Below are 20,612 nucleotides of genomic sequence, written 5' to 3'. Positions count from 1 at the left end.
TTTACTAAAGAGAAGGGGCTGCTTTGGTATACTAGCACCTGTGTACAAGAATGCTCATAATATGACTATTTGTCATAGCAAAACCCGGAACAACTCAAATGCCTGTCAATAGTCAGATGGACAAACTGTGGTTTCGGTACAGAATGGAATGTTATACAGCAGTTGTAATAAATGAACCTCAGCTAAACATAACAAAATAGATGAATCATTAAAAAAGCTCAAAAGGGCATATAGCATGATACTGTTTTATTAAGTCAAAACAACTAAAGCCAAAACAGAATTTTTAGGAACACATGTATATGTGATAAAAACATATAAAAAGGAAATCGAGCAAATAATAAACACTAGTTATCTCAGGACTGGATAGGGAAGGACCACATAGAAAAATTTAAGTTACTATCAATGCTGTAGTTTTACGGTTGGGAGGTGACTTCACGGGTATTTATCATTACAAATAAGATGTTATAGAGGCAACGGGACTCGGGTGGGTATTCAGGAAGAAGACTCACTGACGGCTCTCAGATAGTTTAGTCTATAAAACACCATCAGTACTTTCTCATATCCAGTTAGATACTATTCTCTACTGTGTCATAACATCTTATACAAGGCTAGCAAATTAAGACTTTAAGTTTTGGTTAAAAAGAAGAAAACTGCAACACCAGCAGTGTCTGGTTTGATCATCTACCTTATTCATCTCCCTAGTGCCAAGTAACTTTAGGTCACTTCCAAAGATTACATTTTTCTTCAAAAGACAAAGCCTGTGCTCCCATTGAGATCACAAAAAAGGAAATAGCATACAGATTTCAAAGGCAATTTTAAAAGGAGCTCTAAAATGTTTGAACAATGACATATACATTTAGTCTTCTAAATAATCAACCTTCTGAAGTGACTGTTTTAGAAACCACACTCATTACCCAGAACAGACGGCTTCTCCAAAGAAGAGCGAAAATGCTGCTTTCTGCCTCGCCTCCCACAGGCACTCTCATATCTGTTGAACATAAATGCAAACTTTAGACTAAAGGACTTCTTTCCTCAGAATCACTAGAATATAGCGCCCTCTGGTGCACTGTATCAGAAGGTTGTTTTGTTTTCTTAATTTCCTTTTCCTTTAGGTTTGAGTGTTAAAATGTTCAGTCTAAAGTACTGCACAGGTTCAAATGACAGGGAGGTAACAGCACTGAGTAACTTAATTTTCTTTATTGAAGGTGATTATAACATATACTTAAAATTTTGGTGTCAGATATTAGCTTAAATGACTATAAAATCCATCTTTATTTAGAAAATGTTTTGAGTTTTCTGAAAGAAAGTAATTTAATGAAAGAACAAGGTAAGTGGTCAATTTAAGAGGCCATAGCTGGACAGGGAGGAATCACTACATTTTTGTGACAACATTTATCACACTCAGGGCATATTAACAATAACATATGACTTTAAAATCTGCCTAGAATATGTACAAATGCGCTCTGACTAGAGGGTGCATGGCAATTTTAAGGAACTGAAAGAGGATGAGAACAGAAGGGGCAAAGGGCACCTGTGGGAGGAGACAAGGTCAAAGAAGCAGGGAGAAGCCAGAAGCCAGAACCTGTGGGGTCTTATGGGTCATTTTAAGGATACATATTCATCTTAAAGGCAATAAATCGTAGCCATTAAAGTATAATTATAAAATATAAACAATAATTAAAGTGTTTTGGCTGTGTTACTAATTAAACAACCACTTCTGCAAAGGATCTGGCATAGTTTCAGATACATAGTAAATATATCCAGTAAATGCTGATTCCCTCACAAACACCCTCTAAAAAATTTACTTTTTATCTCAGTAGTGTGTTTAACCAATTACACAGTATCTTTATAAAATGAATTAGCATTATTTAATGTTAATCTAATGCCCATTTTCTCCCAAGTTAATACAACAAAGTAGAATTCGAAATGCACTAGAAATTACAAGTTATTTACTGAATCATAACATGATCTTATATACTGCTAAAAAATAGAGTTCAATTAAGCCAGCCTCTGTATCTCTACTTTGAGTGTACTCTTAGTTTCTAATACTAAATATTTTGTAAAGTATATTAATACCAAGATGAAACAGAAACAATTAACAATATAAAATTGTAAGTGACATAATTTAAGGGATCCAAAATTCAATATTACAAATTTATTTAGCAAGTCAAAATATGCCTTCAAGGAAGGCTGAGGAACTTATCTACAAACTGATTATCTGGAGAAGGCACCCCACTCCAGTACTCTAGCCTGGAAAATCCCAAGGACGGAGGAGCCTGGTAGGCTGCAGTCCATGGGGTCTCGAAGAGTCGGACACAACTGAGCGACTTCGCTTTCACTTTTCACTTTCATGCATTGGAGAAGGAAATGGCAACCCACTCCAGTGTTCTTGCCTGGAGAATCCCAGGGACGGGGGAGCCTGGTGAGCTACCATCAATGGGGTCGCACAGAGTAGGCCGAGACTAAAGCAACTTAGCAGCAGCGGCAGCTATCAACTATCTAACCCACCATACAGTGTCTGTGCTCTATTTATGATTTCTGTCTTTTCAAATCTCTCATAGTTTCTCAAATGCTTCTGCTATAATCCATTAAGGTAGTTTGTAAACAATACAAGATTTCACCTAACACATTTCAGCAACGCATCTTAAAATTTACATTTGCATAGACAGAAAGAAGCTAATCTTATAGATTAAAAAAAAAAAAAGTTAAGAATCTTTGGTTCAGTAGTCAATTACCAGAGAGGCATGACATCAGGAAACCATATTCTTCCCAGGTATTTGGAGACTTCAGTGTGAATTTCATCTAGGCTATACACATCATCAGGTATCAAAACTTCCTCCATGATAGAGAGGTGGGTTAGCTTTCTCCCACACAGTCTTACAAACTCAATGAATGCACTGCAGCTAACTTCACATTCACTGAGGCCCAAGGCTGTCAAGTTTTTACAGTGTTCAGCAATACAAATAAGTTCAGTATCAATGACCTGAATACCATTAGCACATACAACTAACTCTGTTAGTCGGGGACAGTTAAGACCTAGCCGTCCTAGAATCTCTTTGCTTACTGACCGACCAAAATAAAGATGAGTAACAGGGGTTTCTTCTTTGAAGAACGTCTCCATTTCCTCTTCATATAAAAAGAAGTACATAACAACATTCACTCCAGGGGAGTGTTTAATAAGTGCATCCCAACTTTGTCTTTTAATAGAATGAAATTCAATTTGTCCAGCATTTTCACTCACAACATCTATTCGAAGATGCTCAAGGTTAACATGAGTCTCGTTTGAAAGCGCCAGGAGAAGTTTGTCACTTAGCATGTAATAATTCAATGCCAGTTCTCTAAGACCTTGACAATGGTCAGCTACACAAAGGATTCCTGCAGGAAATGGGGAAAAATCTTTAAACACAAAGAGTATGGATACTAACACAACATTTTGTGAATTTAAATTTGTATCAGTTATTCATTATTTCCTAGAATAGACATCTAATGATTTCTGAGATGGATGCTGATATATATATATAATTTGCATGCAAATCTGTATTTGTATGTGTGTATGTGTGCATATATATATATATATATATATATATATATATATATAATATAAATAATTATGTGAATATGTGTACTTAGTCCTTCTGGAGTGGATTGCCATTTCCTTCTCCAGAGGATCTTCCCCATTCAGGGATTGAACTTGTATCTCTTCCGTCTCCTGCATTGGCAGGCAGATTCTTTACCACTGCACCAACCGAAAAGCCCCATATATATAATTATACATACAATAAAAAATATATATATAAGTAAGATACTCTTAGGAGAAGCAATTTAAACTATATTTAGCTTACATCAATACACTGAGTTCTTTTGAAAGAAAGATTGATGAATTATATCTCATAAGCATGTAGTGTTCAACAGGAAATTGTATTACTACTATTACTATAATAAAACATCATATGAGCTCAAAAATAAAACCTACCATTAGATGAAACATGAGGACAGCTACTCATTTTTAGGCGTCTTAGAGTACCACTATTATTGGCCACAAGAATGCTCAAAGAAGGATCATCCACTGGCGTGTCTTCAATTTTGATTGATGACAATGATTTTGAGTTAACAAAAAGAACTGTAAGTGCTGACACAAAATGAGACTAGCATGGCAATAAGAAAAAATTATAAAACATTATTTTAAAATCTACAGCTGCAATAATTTCATCAAAACTATTTATTAATATATCAACATATGCTTATAATAGCATAATAAAAGTGATCAACATATTACTGCTTTTCATAGTGCCATTAGCCAGGAGAAATAGCAAAGTACAGTTTTATTACTTTTATCATTGCTAAATGGAATAGTGAGAGAGGAAGAAGTCTCAAAGATTTCATAAACACATCTTCCAATTATTTTCATTCTTAAGGATTTACTTTTCAACATTAAAAGGATATAATCTTATGTATTTCCTAGAATAGAGGTTGGCAAGTTATGGTCCACGGGCCAAGTCCAGTCCACTTTATTGTACGGCTCATGAGTTAAGTGTGAAAAGTGTTAGTCACTCATTCATGTCTGACTCTTTGCGATCCCATGGACTATAGCCCACAAGGTTCCTCTGATCATGGAATTCTCCAGGCAAGAATACTGGAGTGGGTCGCCATTCCCTTCTCCAGGGGATCTTCTGGACCCAGGGATCACACCCAGGTCTCCCGCATTGCAGGTGGATTCTTTATCATCTAAGCCACTGCATGGTTTTTATATTTTCAAATGATTCAAAGAAAATTTTTAAAGAGGAGTGCTTTGTGATATGCAAAACTTAAGTGAAGCTCTTTCAGTGTCCCTAATTAAAGCCTGACCATAGAAGAGCACTGTGGGACTCATTTATGTACTGCTCTTCTTTCACACTACAGTGCGAGAAGTGAGCAGAGCGATAGGCCCCACAAAGCCTGAAATTTACTATCTGGACTGAGTCAACACCCTAGTCTAGGATAAATAAATTCTTATCTGTTTTATTCATTCGTGTATTTCTAGCACCTAAAATAGTATCTGGTACATAGTAAAAGTCAATATTTACTGTTGATGAATAAATGATGTCATATTCTTCAGAGACTTTTTTTTCTAGCAAATTATCTAAACAAAGATACATTTTGAAAACTTTCTGTTTTGAAGACTGACAAAAAAAAGTTTAGTTACAGTCTGACTTCATAATGGGTGGAGTTTCAGAACTTTTCAGGTCATTTTTTGACACAGAAAGTCTAGAAAACAAATCTATGCACATTTTTTCCTTTTCATAATCAACTTGGATTCTATCAAAGGCTCTACTGTCCCTAATAGAATGACCAAATTGGTTATACATCATAATTCCTTTACAAGAAATCAATGGTTTATACAAGTGTAAACTGAGTTACACACATTCTCAAATGGTGGACAGCCGAACCTCTTTACTAAACTTTGCTGTTGTTGTCCAGTCGTGCACGACTCTTTGTGACCCCATGGACTGCAGCACACCAGGCCTCCCTGTCCTTCACCATCTCCCAAAGTTTGCCCAAGTTTGTGTCCACTGCATCAGTGATGCCATTCAGCCATCTCATTCTCTCTCCTCCTCTCCTTCTACCCTCAATCTTTCCCAGCATCAGGGACTTCAATGAGTCAGATGTTCACATCAGCTCAGTTCAGTCACTCAGTCATGTCCACCTCTTTCCAACCCCATGGACTCCAGCATGCCAGGCTTCCCTGTCCATCACCAACTCCCGGAACTTGTTCAAACTCATGTCTGTCAAGTCAGTGGTGCCATCCAACCATCTCACCCTCTGTCACTCCCTTCTCCTCCTCCCTTCAATCTTTCTCAGCATCAGGGTCTTTTCCAAGGAGTCCATTCTTTGCATCAGATGGCCAAAGTATTGGAGTTTCAGCTTCAGCATCAGTCCTTCCAATGAATACTCATGACTGATTTCCCTTAGGATTGACTGGTTCCATCTCCTTGCAGTCCAAGGGACTCTCAAGTCTTCTCCAACACCACAATTCAAAAGCATCACTCCTTTGGGACTCAGCTTTCTTTATAGTCCAACTCTCACACCCGTATATGACTACTGGAAAAACCATAGCTTTGACTAGAAGGACATTTTGCTGGCAAAGTAATATCTCTGCTTTTTAATACGCTGTCTAGGTTGATCACAGATTTCCTTCCAAGGAGCAAGCATCTTTTAATTTCATAGCTTCAGTCACCATCTGCAGTGATTTTGGAGCCCAAGAAAATAAAGTCTGGCACTGTTTCCATTGTTTTCCCATCTATTTGCCATGAAGTGATGGGACCGGATGCCATGATCTTAATATTTTGAATGTTAAGTTTTAAGCCAGCTTTTTCACTCTCCTCTTTCACTTTCATCAAAAGGCTCTTTAGTTCCTTTACTTTCTGCCATAAGGGTGGTATCATCTGCATATCTGAGGTTATTGGTATTTCTCCCGGAAATCTTGATTCCAGCTTGCGCTTCATCCAAGCTGGCATTTCTCATGATGTACTCTGCATATAAGTTAAAAAGCAAGGTGACAATACACAGCCTTGACATACTCCTTCCCCAATCTGGAACCAGTCTGTTGTTTCATGTCCAGTTCTAACTGCTGCTTCTTGAGCTGCAAACAGATTTCTCAGGAGGCAGGTAAAGTGGTCTAGTATTCCCATCTCTTGAAGAATCTCCCAGTTTGTTGTGATCTACACAGTCAAAGGCTTTGGTGTAATCCATAAAGCAGAAGTAGATGTTTTTCTGGAATTCTCTTGCTTTTTCTCCAAAATACTGGAGCTTCAGCTTCAGCATCAGTCCTTCCAATGAGAATTCAGGATTGATTTTCCTCCAGATTGACTGGTTTTATCTCCTTACTGTCCAAGGGACTTTTAGGAATCTTCTCCAGCACCACAGTTTGAAGGCTTCATCTCTTCGGTGCTCTGCCTTCTTCATGGTCCATCTCTCACAACCATACATGACCACTGGGAAGACCACTACACAGACTTCTGTCAGCAGAGTGATATCTCTGCTTTTCAACATACTGTCTAGGTTTGTCATAGCTTTCCTGCCAAGAAGCAATCATCATCTTCTGCAGTCACCATCCACAGTGATTTTAGAGCCCAAGAAGAGGAAATCTGACACTACTCCCACCTTTTCCCCTTCTCTTTGCCATGAAGTAATGGGGCCAGATGCCATGATCTTAGTTTTTTAACATATAGTTTTAAGCCAGCTCCTTTACTCTCCTCCTTCACCCTCATCAAGAGGTTTTTTAGTTCCTCTTTGCTTTCTGCCATTAGAGTGGTATCATCCTCATATCTAACGTTGTTGAGGTTACTCCCTTCTACCTTGATTCCAGCTTGTAACTCATCCAGACCATCATTTCTTATGATATGCTCAGCGTATAGGTTAAACAAACAGGGTGGCAGCACACAACGCTGTTGTATTCCTTTCTCAATCCTGAACCAATCAGTTGTTCTATACAGGATTCTAACTGTTGCTTCTTGACCTGCATACAGGATTCTCAGGAGATAGGTAAGATGGTCTGGTACTCCTATCTCTTTTAAGAGCTTTCCACAATTTATTATGATCCACACAGTCAAAAGCTTTGGAGCAGTCCATGAAACAGAGGTAGATGTTTTCTTGGAATTCCCTGGCTTTCTCTATGATCCACTGAATGTTGGCAATTTGACCTCTGGTTCCTCTTCCTTTTCTAAAACCAGCTTGGACATCTGGAAGTTCTTGGTTCTCAAAATACTGAAGCCTAGCTTGCAGGATTTTAGCATGACCTTACTAGCATGGGAGATGAGTGCAATTATCTGATGTTCAGCACATTCTTTAGTACTACCCTTCTTGGGAATTGGGATGAGGATTGATCTTTTCCAGTCCTGTGGCCACTGCTGGGTCTTCCAGATTTGCTGACATATTGAATGCAACACTTTGATGGCATCGTCCTTCAGGGTTTTGAATAGTTCTACTAAACTTTATGGTGCCAAAAATTATTAGAGGAAAAGAAACAGTTCACTCTTTTCCCTTAAGAAATGTAAGGTTTATTTCACTTTTAATCAACTTCCATAGGACTCTTTCAGTCCTGAAGGACACACTTAAGCATTAGAGTACATATTTCATTACAGTAACAATGTACTATTGCTTTTTTTTAAAAAGAGGACCATTTTCAAAGTCTTTATTGAATTTATTACAATACTGCTTCTGTTTTTATGTTTTCGGTTTTTTGGCCACAAGGCATATGGGATCTTAGCCCCCCAATCAGGGATTGAATCACATCCCCTGCACTGGAAGGAAAGTCTTAACCACTGAACTGCCATGGAAGTCTCTAGGTCAGTACTTCTCAGGCAGATCAACATTCTGTATCCATACATCACTTTCCCTCAGTCTGCAAATCAAAGAACTGAGGCACAGAGACATCCACAACTTTGCCAGAAGCCACAGAGCTCATTTTGTGTGGAGGCGCGTCTTAGAATGAAGCCTCTGGTAACTGCCTCAGGTAACCCAGAAGCTGGCCCTGGAAGCTGATGTGCAGCAGAGAGACAGCCCAGAATCTAAGAATTTCAGGCTAATCTGCTTCCCTATCTCATAAACAAAAATAACTATTTAGAAGTAGTAAGTTTTCATCTGATTATTGAATCCCCAAGTGACCCATTTTTTTTCAGCATACCTCTTAAAAAGATTAACAGGCTAGCAGAAATGCATTCTAAAAGAGAGCCATGACCCAGTTAATGAGAACGGAGATGCTGCTATTCCTCCATCCACTTCTACAGGAAGGCTTCCATTAGTCAGTTTCACTGATGACCAGAGTTCAGTGCTTATTACATATGAGGCACTATTCTAATTCTGGGTTTATTATGGTAAATAAGCAAAAGAGAGTCCCCACCCTCAAGGAGCTGATGTCTTCTGTTTCAGGAGGAGAAGAGTAAACATTAAATAAATAAGGTGATTTCAAGTTCTGATGAATGATGTAAAGAAAATAAAACACTGCAGAGAGTAACTAGAGGAGGGGGTGTTGTTTCAGCAAAATGGGTCAAGGAGGGCCTCTCTGAGGACACGGCATTCAAGTCAAAGCCGAATGAAGAGAAGGCAGTCATTAATTTCTGTGGCAGAGACTGCTGGTGGCTTCATAAGAACCATCATCCTTTCTTCTTTGGTAATCTGGTTCTAATTTTTAGCTGGGCATATTGCCACCCAGCTAAAAGACTTTCCTTGCTTCCCAGAGATGTGCTGTGGCCACAGAGCTAAGCTGCCCAGTAAGAAGCCCTGTGTGGTACTTATGGCTAGCCTTGTACACCTTGAAAGGGAGAGGGCACACTCTTCCCCCCCATTTATTCCCTCCAGCGGTCTAGAACAAGGACATGATGGCTGGAGCACAGAAAGCCATCTTGGGAAATGAAAATGAAGACAACACCGTGGAGAGAAAGGAAGCGCCTAGGCGGAATGTGGGTTCCACAGTCCTAGTGGACAGCCAGGCCACAGCTAGGGACTGCGGCGCCTATGGATTTCTTTAGTGTAAGAGAAATAAACCTCAGCCATGTTTTCAAGCCACTGTTCCTTTGGAATTTCTACTGCAAGGATGCCAACATTATCCTAACCAGTATAGTACATTTAGTTAAAGATGACACTGTTCCACCTCCAATGGAGCAACAACTGAATTCAGGAAAGATACCCACTATTGGCCCTACACACTCTACACTCAATGTAACTATGTAAACTGGCACTTGGAAATTCTAAATACAACACCTAGATTTTATATTAATGCCATCTGCTGTGACACAATTATTAAAATTACAAAACAGATCTAAAGAATGAAACCATGCATTAGATATCTCATCAAAAATATCTAATGTGTATCTAAGTGCTAGTCAACAAAAACCTGCTTTAAGTAATTATTTGAATGCAAGTAAGGTTGTGATCTATTTTTAGGAAAAGAATTATGTTTGACTGAATGCATGCTCAGTTGCTTCGTCGTGTCTGATTCTGCAGCTCCAGGGACTGTAGCCCTCCAGGCTCTTCTGTCCATGGAATTTTTCAGGCAAGAATACTGGAGTGGGTTGCCATTTCTTTTTCCAGGGAATCTTCCCAACCCAGGGATCAAACTTGCATCTCTTGCATCTCCTGCACTGGCAGGGAAGTTCTTTACCACTAGCACCACCTGGGAAGCCCTGTGTGTGTCTAGTTCAATAATATTTAAGAATTGTAGTCAATCTCACAAAAAAAATCATCTTTACCTTGGACATATTCAGAAAACTTGGCTTGGCCGTTGAAATCAAGCCCAAAGTCTGGATAGAACAATTTACCAGCTGCGAAAGTATACCACAGGCAGCTTCTGCTGACTCAGTACTACTATCAACCTACAGAGACAATTAAAAATCTTAATTTCATGAATGTAACATTAGAAGGTTACTGGCAATATAATTATTTAACAGAATTCAATACTCAACTACAAAACTGTACTTATCCCTTCAAACTATAAAATAAATGAGTATTTTTTCTCTAATATACACTATATTCGACAAAAAAGGAAAAGCAGAGATGATGACAAATGAACTTTCTAAGCACTTTATACTTTCGAATCTTGTAAGATTACCTGAATTTTATTAAAATTATTAATGGCATCTACATGAAGGAAGCTGAAGTTTATTCAATTGTAGCTCAAGTACTACATCTAAATCTATGCAAGTAACAACAAACAGGAAATAGATTGGGATAAGAATTCTGAACTATTCATTGACTGTTTCAGTATAATGATCTAACACAAATACTAACAAAACTTAAGTCATCGCTTTTATGTACTGCTTATTTTTCTTACCTTAAAGCTGACATACTGGAGATGGGCAGCATGCTTTTTAATGATCTGCTGAATGAGATCAGGATGAGTGGAGTTAAAATATGAAGTAGCTGACTGGTTCAGCTCAAATTCAAACTTTCTCCAAAGGTCAGGTATGTGGAAAACTTCATTCCATCTCCTACAGACAGAAGATGCCCGGGCTCGATCTATTAAAGGAAGATACTGAAAAATGCGTAACACTACGTGGTGAGGCAAATTCCCCCAGTCCAGAAGAGCAGCACGCATGTGAGTCTGGCTGAGAGAAGAATGGCACCCAAGTTTTGGCTGTTTCACTGCAGGTGAAGACTGGAGAACTTTATTCATGAAAGATAAACGGTTCCTCTTCATTCTGTAAACAGTAAACAATGGTAAGTGATCATTTTCCCCACATTCCCATCCTATACTTTGCTTTAATTGTATGGAATAACAACATCAGAAAATGAGAAACAGTTTAAGACAATTTTCACAGGAATCTTTCACTTTCATGCATTGATAGGCACTACTTAGCACTAGACATACAGAGATAAACAGGAGGGAAAAGTCAAAGCGTTAGTCGCTCAGTCATGTTCGACTTGCGGCGACACCATGGACTGTAGCCCACCAGGCTCTTCTTTTCCATGGGATTCCCCAGGCAAGAATACTAGATTGGATAGCCATTCCCCTCTTCAGATAATCTTCCTAACCCACGTTTCCCACACTGCCAGCAGATTCTTTACCATCTGAGCCACCAGAGAAGCCCCAAATAGGAGGGAACTTGTTCTCAAAGAGCTATGGTGAAACAGCAAAATACAGTGATGAATGCCATCACTGAAACTGGGACCAGCTGGTGGAAGTTTAAGGGAATGGCATATTCTTGAGTTTGTATGTGGGAGGGGGTAGTCGGGGTAAGTTTCCAGGAAGAAAGGTCCAAGGAAGCAGAGCATGTGCCAGGTTTATTCCTAGTCAATTACTGTATTCTCACTAACACAGTGCAATTGTGCTGAGAACTCCAAGCAGGGTGGGGTTGTGGGGATCGTTGGGAGCTATAAAACATAACTAAAAGCATGGATCTGGGTAAGTCCCAACTCTGTTATTTACCAACCATGTGATTCTGTCTGAGCAAATTAATATAAGCCTCAGCTTCCTCCCCTGAAAAGCAGGGAGAAATGCATTACGTCTCATAAGGTTGTAGAGAGGATTAAAGTAACTCAAGTGCCAGCCCATAGTAAGTGCTCAATAAATGTCGCCCTTGTTGTTAAATCATCTAATGCATTTTCCTGAACAAATTTCATTATGTTGCTTAAGCTGGAGCACAGTTCCAACGAAAAGCCAAATGGCCTGTGACAGTTTTCAGATGACACCCAGGACATGGGAGATCTAGAGAAGCGGGATATGGCAGGGACTGAAGCCGCAGCAGCATACTGGGTCCTCACTAGCTGATGTAAACATAGCAAAGGAACGAGCATTCTTTCCCAACAGAAAGAAAGGATGACTCCTATTAGCTGGAGACAAAACTAAGTGCAGACAAAATTCAGGTATAGATATAGCCAAGTATATAGGGTTATCTTGTACATATATTTTACATAAGAATTCAAAGTATTTTAAGTATACATTTTAAAATAGTAATAAGGGTAGTTCTGAATTTTATTTAACTTTGGTTGACTCTTTAACCCTCTTCTCATCCCTGGATGCTAGGTATGTGTATGTGGAAGATTTGGTATCATAACTGAAACATACCTTCAAATCTAATGAAATATTTATTTAATATGTAAATATCCCTGTCTCACGAGTCACTGTCTGATGGGAAACATTTCTTAACCACAACATAGAGATGGATCCCAGAAATAGGAATGACCCATAAAATCACTGAGCAAAATGAAAGGCCATCTTTAGGGTTTGGGAAAGGGAAGGAGGGGTAGGAAAAAACTGTATCTCGAGCACTAGGCAGAAGAGCCAGTGCGCATCTTAATCTGACTAAACCAGTTTACGTACGTAACTGAGCAGTACCATGTAGAATATGCGCAGCTGCTGACATCAATAATTCAAAGCATGTACTATTTTAAAGGGTTAATTCCCTAAAACGAAATACAACGGTCCAAGGAAAGCACAGGAATGGACGTCAGATACTCACCTCTGAAGCTGAGCACATTTATGGACATTTTGCTTGTAACTGTTTTATTAGGAAGCCTACAGAATGGAAAGCTAAAATTTTACTAAGGAATTACCAAAAAGTTATTGCTAACATAATCCCTCATTAAAAAAGCAGTGAAGCCAAAAATAAAACAAAGACTTCATCCAAATGCCCAGTTAGAAAACCACCTTGTGATTCTAAATAAAGGAACTGTGCTATATATTAAAACCGCATGTAACAGGGATTAAATGTTAAACCTGTGTATCTGTTAAAAAAATTTAAGTTCCCAATTCACTGACAGAGTCACCAAAAATAACTAAACGATAGTATGTACCAATAGTTCTATCAAAAAATAACATCTTAGTTTTCTTTTTCCTCATGTACATCAACTTTCAGAATAGAAAACCCATCCACAAACCATACATTTTATATGAAATAATTTTTTAGCAATGAACATCTGGAACATATGATCAAGTGCAAGACAAAGGGATCTTTATTAGCTTGAAAACCTAGATATAGAAATTCCAGCCTAAGCATATACAATCGTTTTTCAAAACTGATCATTTCTTTTTCAAACTACCAACTTTCTTACCTAAAGAAGGCTCCCAAGTTACAGTTCACGGTGAATGAATGAAATGAAGTAACTGCTGCCATAGGGTACTCACCAATATCCATTTGATTTCACTTCCTAGCTTGGCAAAACACCACAAAAACACATTCATCAGAATATATAAGTAAAAATTCAGCAATTTTTATACTTAGGGCATTTATATATCATTGTATATGCTGAAAGTTATTATCAGAAAATTACTGATTCCCAAACTATTTTCCACTCAGAAGAAAAGCTGCCCATTAAAGCAAAAACAAGAACAAAATACCACTAGCCTCATCAATAGAAATAGAGCAACACTCACCAGGAATTACACATGAAGCTCTACTCAAATAGAAGACTGTGGATCAAACAGTCAAATGAGGGCTCTAAAAATTCACATTTTAATAAAAACATATAGCGAGTTACTACAGAACAATTAGGGTAGCCCTGATTACATTTGTTAATAGGCTATGTAAATCTTTCAGTTCCAGTTTTTAGAAGCACATGCCACCACTACTTTTCATACTGTTCATGGGGTTCTCAAGGTAAGAATACTGAAGTGGTTTGCCATTCCCTTCTCCAGCGGACCACGTTTTGTCAGAACTCTCCACCATGACCCGTCTGTCTTGGGTGGCCCTACACGGCATGGCTCATAGTTTGAGTTAGACAAGGTTGTGGTCCATGTGATCAGATTGGTTAGATTTTGTGATTGTGGTTTTCATTCTGTCTGCCCTCTGAAGAAGAAGGATAAGAGGCTTATGGAAGCATCCTGATGGGACAGACTGACTGAGGGGGAAACTGGGTCTTGATCTGATGGGCAGGGCCATGTTCAGTAAATCTTTAATTCAATTTTCTGTTGATGGGGAGGGCTGTGTTCCCTCCCTGTGGTTTGACCTAAGGCCAAACTATGGAGAAGGTAATGAAGATAATGGCGACTTCCTTCAAAAGGTCCCATGCAGGCACTGCTGCACTCAGTGCCCCCAACCCTGCAGCAGGCCACTGCCGACCCACGCCTCCACCGAGACTCCTGGACACTCACGGGCAAGGCTGAGTCAGTCTCTCGTGGGGTCCCTGCTGCTCTTTCCTGGGTCCTGGTACACACAAGGTTTTGTTTGTGCCCTCCAAGAGTCTGTTTCCTCAGTCTTGTGTAAGTTCTGGGGGCTCTATGGTGGGGTTAATGGTCACATGCCATACCCAGGTCTACTGCACCCAGAGCCCCTGCCCCTGCAGCAGTCCACTGCTGACCCATACCTCCACAGGAGACACTCAAACACAGTTCTGGCTCAGTCTCTGCAGGGTCTTTGGGTCCTGGTGCGCACAAGGTTTGTTTGAGCCCTCCAAGAGTCTCTGGCAGGTATGAGGTTTGATTCTAAACACGATTTTGCCTCTCCTACCATCTTGCTGGGGATTCTCCTTTGCCCTTGGATGTGGGGTATCTTTTTTTTGGTGGGATCCAACATTCTCCTGTTGACAGTTGTCCAGTAGCAAGTTGTAATTTTGGAGTTCTCACAGGAGAAGATGAGCACACATCCCTCTACTCCACCATCCTGGAGAAAATCTTGGCTTGAAATTCAACAATCAGAAAACTAAGATCATGGCATCTGGTTCCATCACTTCATGGCAGATAGATGGGGAAACAAAGGACACAGTGACAGACTTTATTTTCTAGGGCTCCAAAATCACTGAAGACGGTGACTGCAGCCATGAAATTAGAAGACGCTTACTCCTTGGAAGGAAAGTTATAACCAACCTAGACAGCATATTAAAAAGCAGAGACACTACTTTGCCAACAAAGGTCCATCTAATCAAGGCTATGGTTTTTCCAGTAGTCTTGTATGGATGTGAGAATTGGACTATAAAGAAAGCTGAGCTCCGAAGAACTGATGTTTTTGAACTGTGGTGTTGGAGAAGACCCTTGAGAGACCCCTAGACTGCAAGGAGATCCAACCAGTCCATCCTAAAGAAAATCAGTCCTGAATATTCATTGGAAGGACTGATGCTGAAGCTCCAATATTATGGCCACCTGATGTGAAGAACTGACTCATTAGAAAAGACCCTGATACCGGGAAAGATTGAAGGCAGGAGGAGAAGGGGACAACAGAGGATAAGATGGTTGGATGGCATCACTGACTTGAAGGACATGAGTTTGAGAAAGCTCCAGGAGTCGGTGATGGACAGGGAAGCCTGGTGTGCTGCAGTCCATGGGGTCGCAAAGAGTTGGACACGACTGAGCAAATGAACTGAATTGAACACCTCTACAGTTATAATAATTAAATAAGCAGACAGAACTTTTATTATTTATCATTCCCATATGAATGTAGTCTGACTGCTGCTGCTGCTGCTAAGTCGCTTCAGTCGTGTCCGACTCTGTGCGACCCCATAAATGGAAGCCCATCAGGCTCCCCCATCCCTGGGATTCTCCAGGCAAGAACACTGGAGTGGGTTGCCATTTCCTTCTCCAATGCATGAAAGTGAAAAGTGAAAGGGAAGTCGCTCAGTCATGTCCGACTCTTAGCGACCTACCAGGCTACCAGGCTCCTCCATCCATGGGATTTTCTAGGCAAGAGTACTGGAGTGGGGTGCCATTGTCTGCTGTTACCATAAGCTTCTGTGGTTTTTAAATTTTTCACCTGTATTGACAGACATAATTGATTTGTTCATGATTTATTAGTATTCTCTTTGAAGTTTGATCAATTTCTGTGACTTATCAGAGTTAGGAGCAGTCTATGGATACAGAAGAAAATAAAAACAGGTCTACACCAGGCATGGCAAATAGATGGGGAAGCAATGCAAACAGTGACAGAACTTTATTTTCTTGGGCTCCAAGATCACTGTGGACGGTGACTGCAGCCAGGAAATTAAAAGAAGCTTGCTCCTTGAAAGAAAAGCAATGACAAACTTAACAGCGTATTAAAAAGCAGAGACATTACTTTGCCTACAAAGGTCCATATAGTCAAAGCTATGGTTTTTCCAGTAGTCATGTATGGATGTGAGAGCTGGACAATAAAAAAGGCTGAGCCCTAAAGAATTGATGCCTTCAAACTGTGGTGCTGGAGAAGACTCTTGAGAGTCCCTTGGACTGCAAGGAGATCAAACCAGTCAATCCTAAAGGAAATCAACCTTGAATATTCATTGGAAGGACTGATGCTGAAGTTGAAGCTCCAACCCTTTGGTCATCTGATACGAAGAGCCAACTCCCTGGAAAAGACCCTGATGCTGGCAAAGATTAAAGACAGGAGGAGAAAGGGATGGCAGAGGATGAGATGGTTGGATAGCATCACTGACTCAATGGACATGAGCTTGAGCAAACTCTGGCAGACAGTGAAGGACAGAGAAGCCTGGGGTGCTGCAGTCCACGGGGTTGTAAAGAGTCAGACACGATTGAACAACTACAACAATACCAGGATAAAACTCATTGTCTGGGCATCATGAATAAGTGTCATAAAGTAAAATTAAATAAATTCACTCTGCTCCTTTTTGTAAGCCTAACTGAGTTACACACAGCAGGTGGAGGAGACAACTTATTAATAATCCACTAAAACCTTATCTTCAATCTCTAATGCCCACCATCAGCCAGCTCTCTTCTCTCTGAATCCTACTCCTAAAATAGAGCTCTGGAAGACAGACAGGGAGAATGAATTAGAGCCCAATATCCACAATTTGATTTCCAGACTGCCAAGTGTTGCTCTACTATCATACAAACCCCATCTTCCAGATAATGGCAAGGTCAGCTCTCTCGCCTTTATATTCTACTCCAGAACTAAGCAGATGGGAGCCACCAGGGACACTTTCAGAGGAATACCACAAAAGAAGAGAGAGGTCAGTCAAGTGACTTATACTTTCCCAACCAAATGACACATGGTTTTATTTACCACAGAAACTCTTCTACTGAGCTATCAATATGGCTAATTCCATGTATGCAGGTCATGCTTTATGCTAGAAAACACTGAAGAGATCTGGAAAGGATATATAAATAGGGAGTCTCTACCTAAGACCCAGAAGTAGGCGTTGTGAAGGTACCTAACTCAGATCGGCTCACTGGAGTTTTTAAACTCAGATGAATTACTTTCCTGGTGGCTAAAGGGAGTTGACTGTTGTTTTAAGAGTCACCAAATAGTGAGGACTGGTGGAAGACAAAACCAGAATTTAGGACCCCATCAGGTGGTAAGCCACAATTGAAACATGTAGAAATGAGCAAACTTGACAGTGATCACAAGCACAAAACAGGTTTATCAGCACTTGGGGAAAAAACGTAATGATGATTCAAAGTCCACTTGGTGGCTTCACTAACCACCCTAACCCAATTTCCCTTTTTTAAATATGTTAATTAATTTGGCAGATGGGTGACCCTGTGAATCAGAGCCTCTAAAAGTATCTAAGAACTCTCCCACAGTATTCTTGAGGGAAAGATAATCAAAGACAGGTTACTGAACATTAAAAGCCCGCCTGGAAGCAGAAATGAAAGCAGCTATCTTCTGCACCATCACCAGGTTCTTCCAGATTGATGAAATGAATACACAGAAGGCACTTCTAAAGACGTCAAGTTTTTATGAGTCACAACAGTAGAAATATTGTGTAAATACTACAGATAAAGCATAAAGATTTAAAACTATCTAAAAAAATGAGACATATTTGTTGGAAGCAACAAGATGAAAATGAACAAAAACAATGAGCAAATGTCCTTAAGCAACTCTTCTAAAGTGGCACACTGAGAAATTAGATTGCTCCCCCCATATGCAGGGGACCTCTGTTAGGAGTCTGAAATCCTAGTAGTCATCAGTGCAATGGCCAGAGAGGTGTAGCCTGGACAGGGGAGCGGAAGATTTATTTCAAAATATAGTTTTGAAACTTGACTGCTTGACAGAATACTAATAGAAGAGTAAATTGTGCCAAAGGGCAAAGTCTTCCCACTGAACATAGCCCAGAGGACAAAATATAATTTTTTAAGAATGTTTTCAAAAATATTTATGTTCTTTGCAACCCACATGACCTCTGGGTTCCATTCTAAATCTAAAATCTACAATTTTTTAAAATATGAAAGTCAAACTACAGTATCATCAAAGTTCCAACAGGACATAAATAACTGGTATGTATTTATGTCAAACAAATCTTTCTTAAAGCAGTGATTGCCAACTTTCTACTGTTGTGACTCTTAAAAACTTGAACTGGGCAATGTGTTTAAATCCTTGAAACTGGGGTGGGGGAGAGTCTCAGCTGTTCCCCTCTCTTAACCCTCTCCACCTCTCCTGCAACTCCGAAGGGAAAAGGGAATGAGGACTGCAAGCCAGGCTCTCTTACAGGGAAGGCTTCTGAAATGGGGAGAGTCTCTTCTCAGTGTTGGTTACACCAAGGGATCTTAACAATTAATACAAAGGTTTCAAGAAGGCACTTTGCAACATTTTTCTGAGCAAATAATCAGTTTTTCCACTTCATATTTTGGGGGAAATTTCTGGGCACAGGTAAATAAAGACAAAACCAATAACACCTAAAAGGGCAGAGATTCTTCCAAATTACAGGGAAGGCTTGTGTCTACTTTTCTCCAGGACATGCCTTTGTAAACATAAACTCTTAACAGGCTCCTCCTGTTAAGGGAAAACACTTCAAGTCGTCGTGCAAAAGAGACCGCGTAATCAGTAATCATACAGGTAATGAAAACATCAACTAATACGCGCTTAAGAGAGAGGTTAAGACGAACATAATCCGTTCAGAGCTTACCCTCCAAAGATGAACAAAATGACTAAATTCGGGAAACCTGGGTCCCGGGCTGGGCCCTGCAGAAAAACCACCATAGGAAGAAACGAACAACCCGAGGCTGTAAAACCTCAGACAGAAGACCCCACCTCGAGGAAAAGCAAATGCAGGGGTGGGGGTTGGCCACGGCAGCCTGGCCTGGGGTCGGGAGGAGTCTCTAGCCGGGGGTGCCCCCTCCCGCTCCCCGTTTCGGGGAGTCCAGTGCCCGGGCTGAGGACGCCAGGTCGCGCCTCCCCGTTCCGGGAGAAAGCGCGCTAGCCGGGTCCTCAAACAACCCGCCCCGGGCAGGACCCGCGCTCCTGCCCGCGGCTTCCTCAAAGCTAGTGGAGGCGCAGCCCCCCGCAGACCTCCGCTCTCCCCAGAAGGAAAGGATACCTGGAGACACACCACCGCGTGTCTTTCCGCGCGCCCGGGCTTTCGCCGGCCGGGCTGCGGCGGCGGCCCAATTCCCCCCCGTCCGAGCTCTGGGCAGCTGCCCTGGAACCGGATACGCTGGGCCGGGGACGAAGACCCCAGAGCTCGCGGGCGTCCCCCAGGCCCTCCCCCGGCCCCGCCCCCGGGCGGCCACGCATGCGCATAGCTCCAACTGTCTCAGGGGACCTGTGCGTGCCGGCTCCCACCCGCTCAGGGGCATCTCCTTAAGTGGTGACTGGGAGGGTTTTCTGCCTGCTGGCCTTCAGCTAAATTGATGTGACACCTGCGCGGTGAAATCTTAACGACCAGCCCATCCGAATGGGAGTGAATTCACAGTTCCAGGGTCTAGAACGTAACTTCCCTGGAAAGTGCACCCTTTATTAATACACAGATACATGAAACTTAAAATACTGAGAGTGTTAACAGTTCAGTGTTAAATATGTGTATATCAACTCCCCGTCCTGTGCCACATCTCACTCCCTGAGGATAACACTGTTCTTGTGTAAATTACTAGACCTTCCGTACATACACAGAAGTATCCAATGAGAAGCAAGAATTTTATTACTCTCATTTGCTAAGTTTGAAAAAAAACTCTGGGATCAAATTATATATAATATTCTGGAACTTCTTTTGCTTACTACATCACGGACATATTTCTCTATAAACTTCTCTATCAACACAAATCCCCCTCATACTTTTTTTTTTTTTTTTTTGCAAACAACTCTCTTAAGGTATAATTGACAAAATAAACTGCAGATACTTAAAACATACAATTCGATAAGTCTGAACATACACATTTCTTCCAAAAGTTTCCTTATGCCTGTCTATAATCCCTCCTCCAACACTTTCCCCATCTGCTTTCTGACACTACAGATTAGTTCACATTTTCTAGAATTTTACATAAATTGAATCATAGAGTA

At 40.6% G+C, this 20,612-nt stretch overlaps 1 protein-coding gene across 7 annotated transcripts; it reads right to left on the bottom strand.

Moving 5' to 3' along the window:
• Positions 1-231: 231 nt before the first annotated feature.
• Positions 232-19,816, bottom strand: FBXL21 (Putative F-box/LRR-repeat protein 21). Of its 7 annotated transcripts, none has more exons than XM_070793614.1 (6): positions 19,654-19,816; positions 13,528-19,298; positions 10,808-11,174; positions 10,227-10,349; positions 3,974-4,145; positions 232-3,375 (listed from the first exon to the last, which is right to left on the bottom strand). In XM_070793614.1, the coding sequence occupies exons 2-6, from the start codon at positions 13,608-13,610 to the stop codon at positions 2,732-2,734; spliced, it is 1,389 nt and encodes a 462-aa protein (XP_070649715.1). In that variant the 5' UTR covers positions 13,611-19,298; positions 19,654-19,816; the 3' UTR covers positions 232-2,731. The 7 variants fall into 7 exon arrangements, with proteins under 7 accessions (XP_070649715.1, XP_070649719.1, XP_070649716.1 ...); XM_070793618.1 differs by having other exon boundaries at positions 19,243-19,298; XM_070793615.1 differs by lacking the exon at positions 19,654-19,816 and having other exon boundaries at positions 13,528-13,623; positions 14,779-19,642.
• Between the last annotated feature and the right edge of the window lie 796 nt (positions 19,817-20,612).

This window comes from Bos indicus, chromosome 7 (genome assembly GCF_029378745.1).
Source record: "Bos indicus isolate NIAB-ARS_2022 breed Sahiwal x Tharparkar chromosome 7, NIAB-ARS_B.indTharparkar_mat_pri_1.0, whole genome shotgun sequence".
Classification (NCBI taxonomy): Eukaryota; Metazoa; Chordata; class Mammalia; order Artiodactyla; family Bovidae; genus Bos; species Bos indicus.
Note: the sequence above shows the minus strand (reverse complement) of the source record. Positions and strands in the feature narration are given on the sequence as shown.

Coding starts and splice junctions, on each gene's coding strand:
- FBXL21 (XM_070793614.1), bottom strand. CDS start 13,610: ATGGATATTGGTGAGTACCCTATGGCAGCAGTTACTTCATTTCATTCA. Junction 10,350..10,807: donor TCCAGTATGTCAGCTTTAAG/GTAAGAAAAATA, acceptor TTGTCTCTGTAG/GTTGATAGTAGTACTGAGTC. Junction 4,146..10,226: donor GTTTTCTGAATATGTCCAAG/GTAAAGATGATT, acceptor TTGCCATGCTAG/TCTCATTTTGTGTCAGCACT.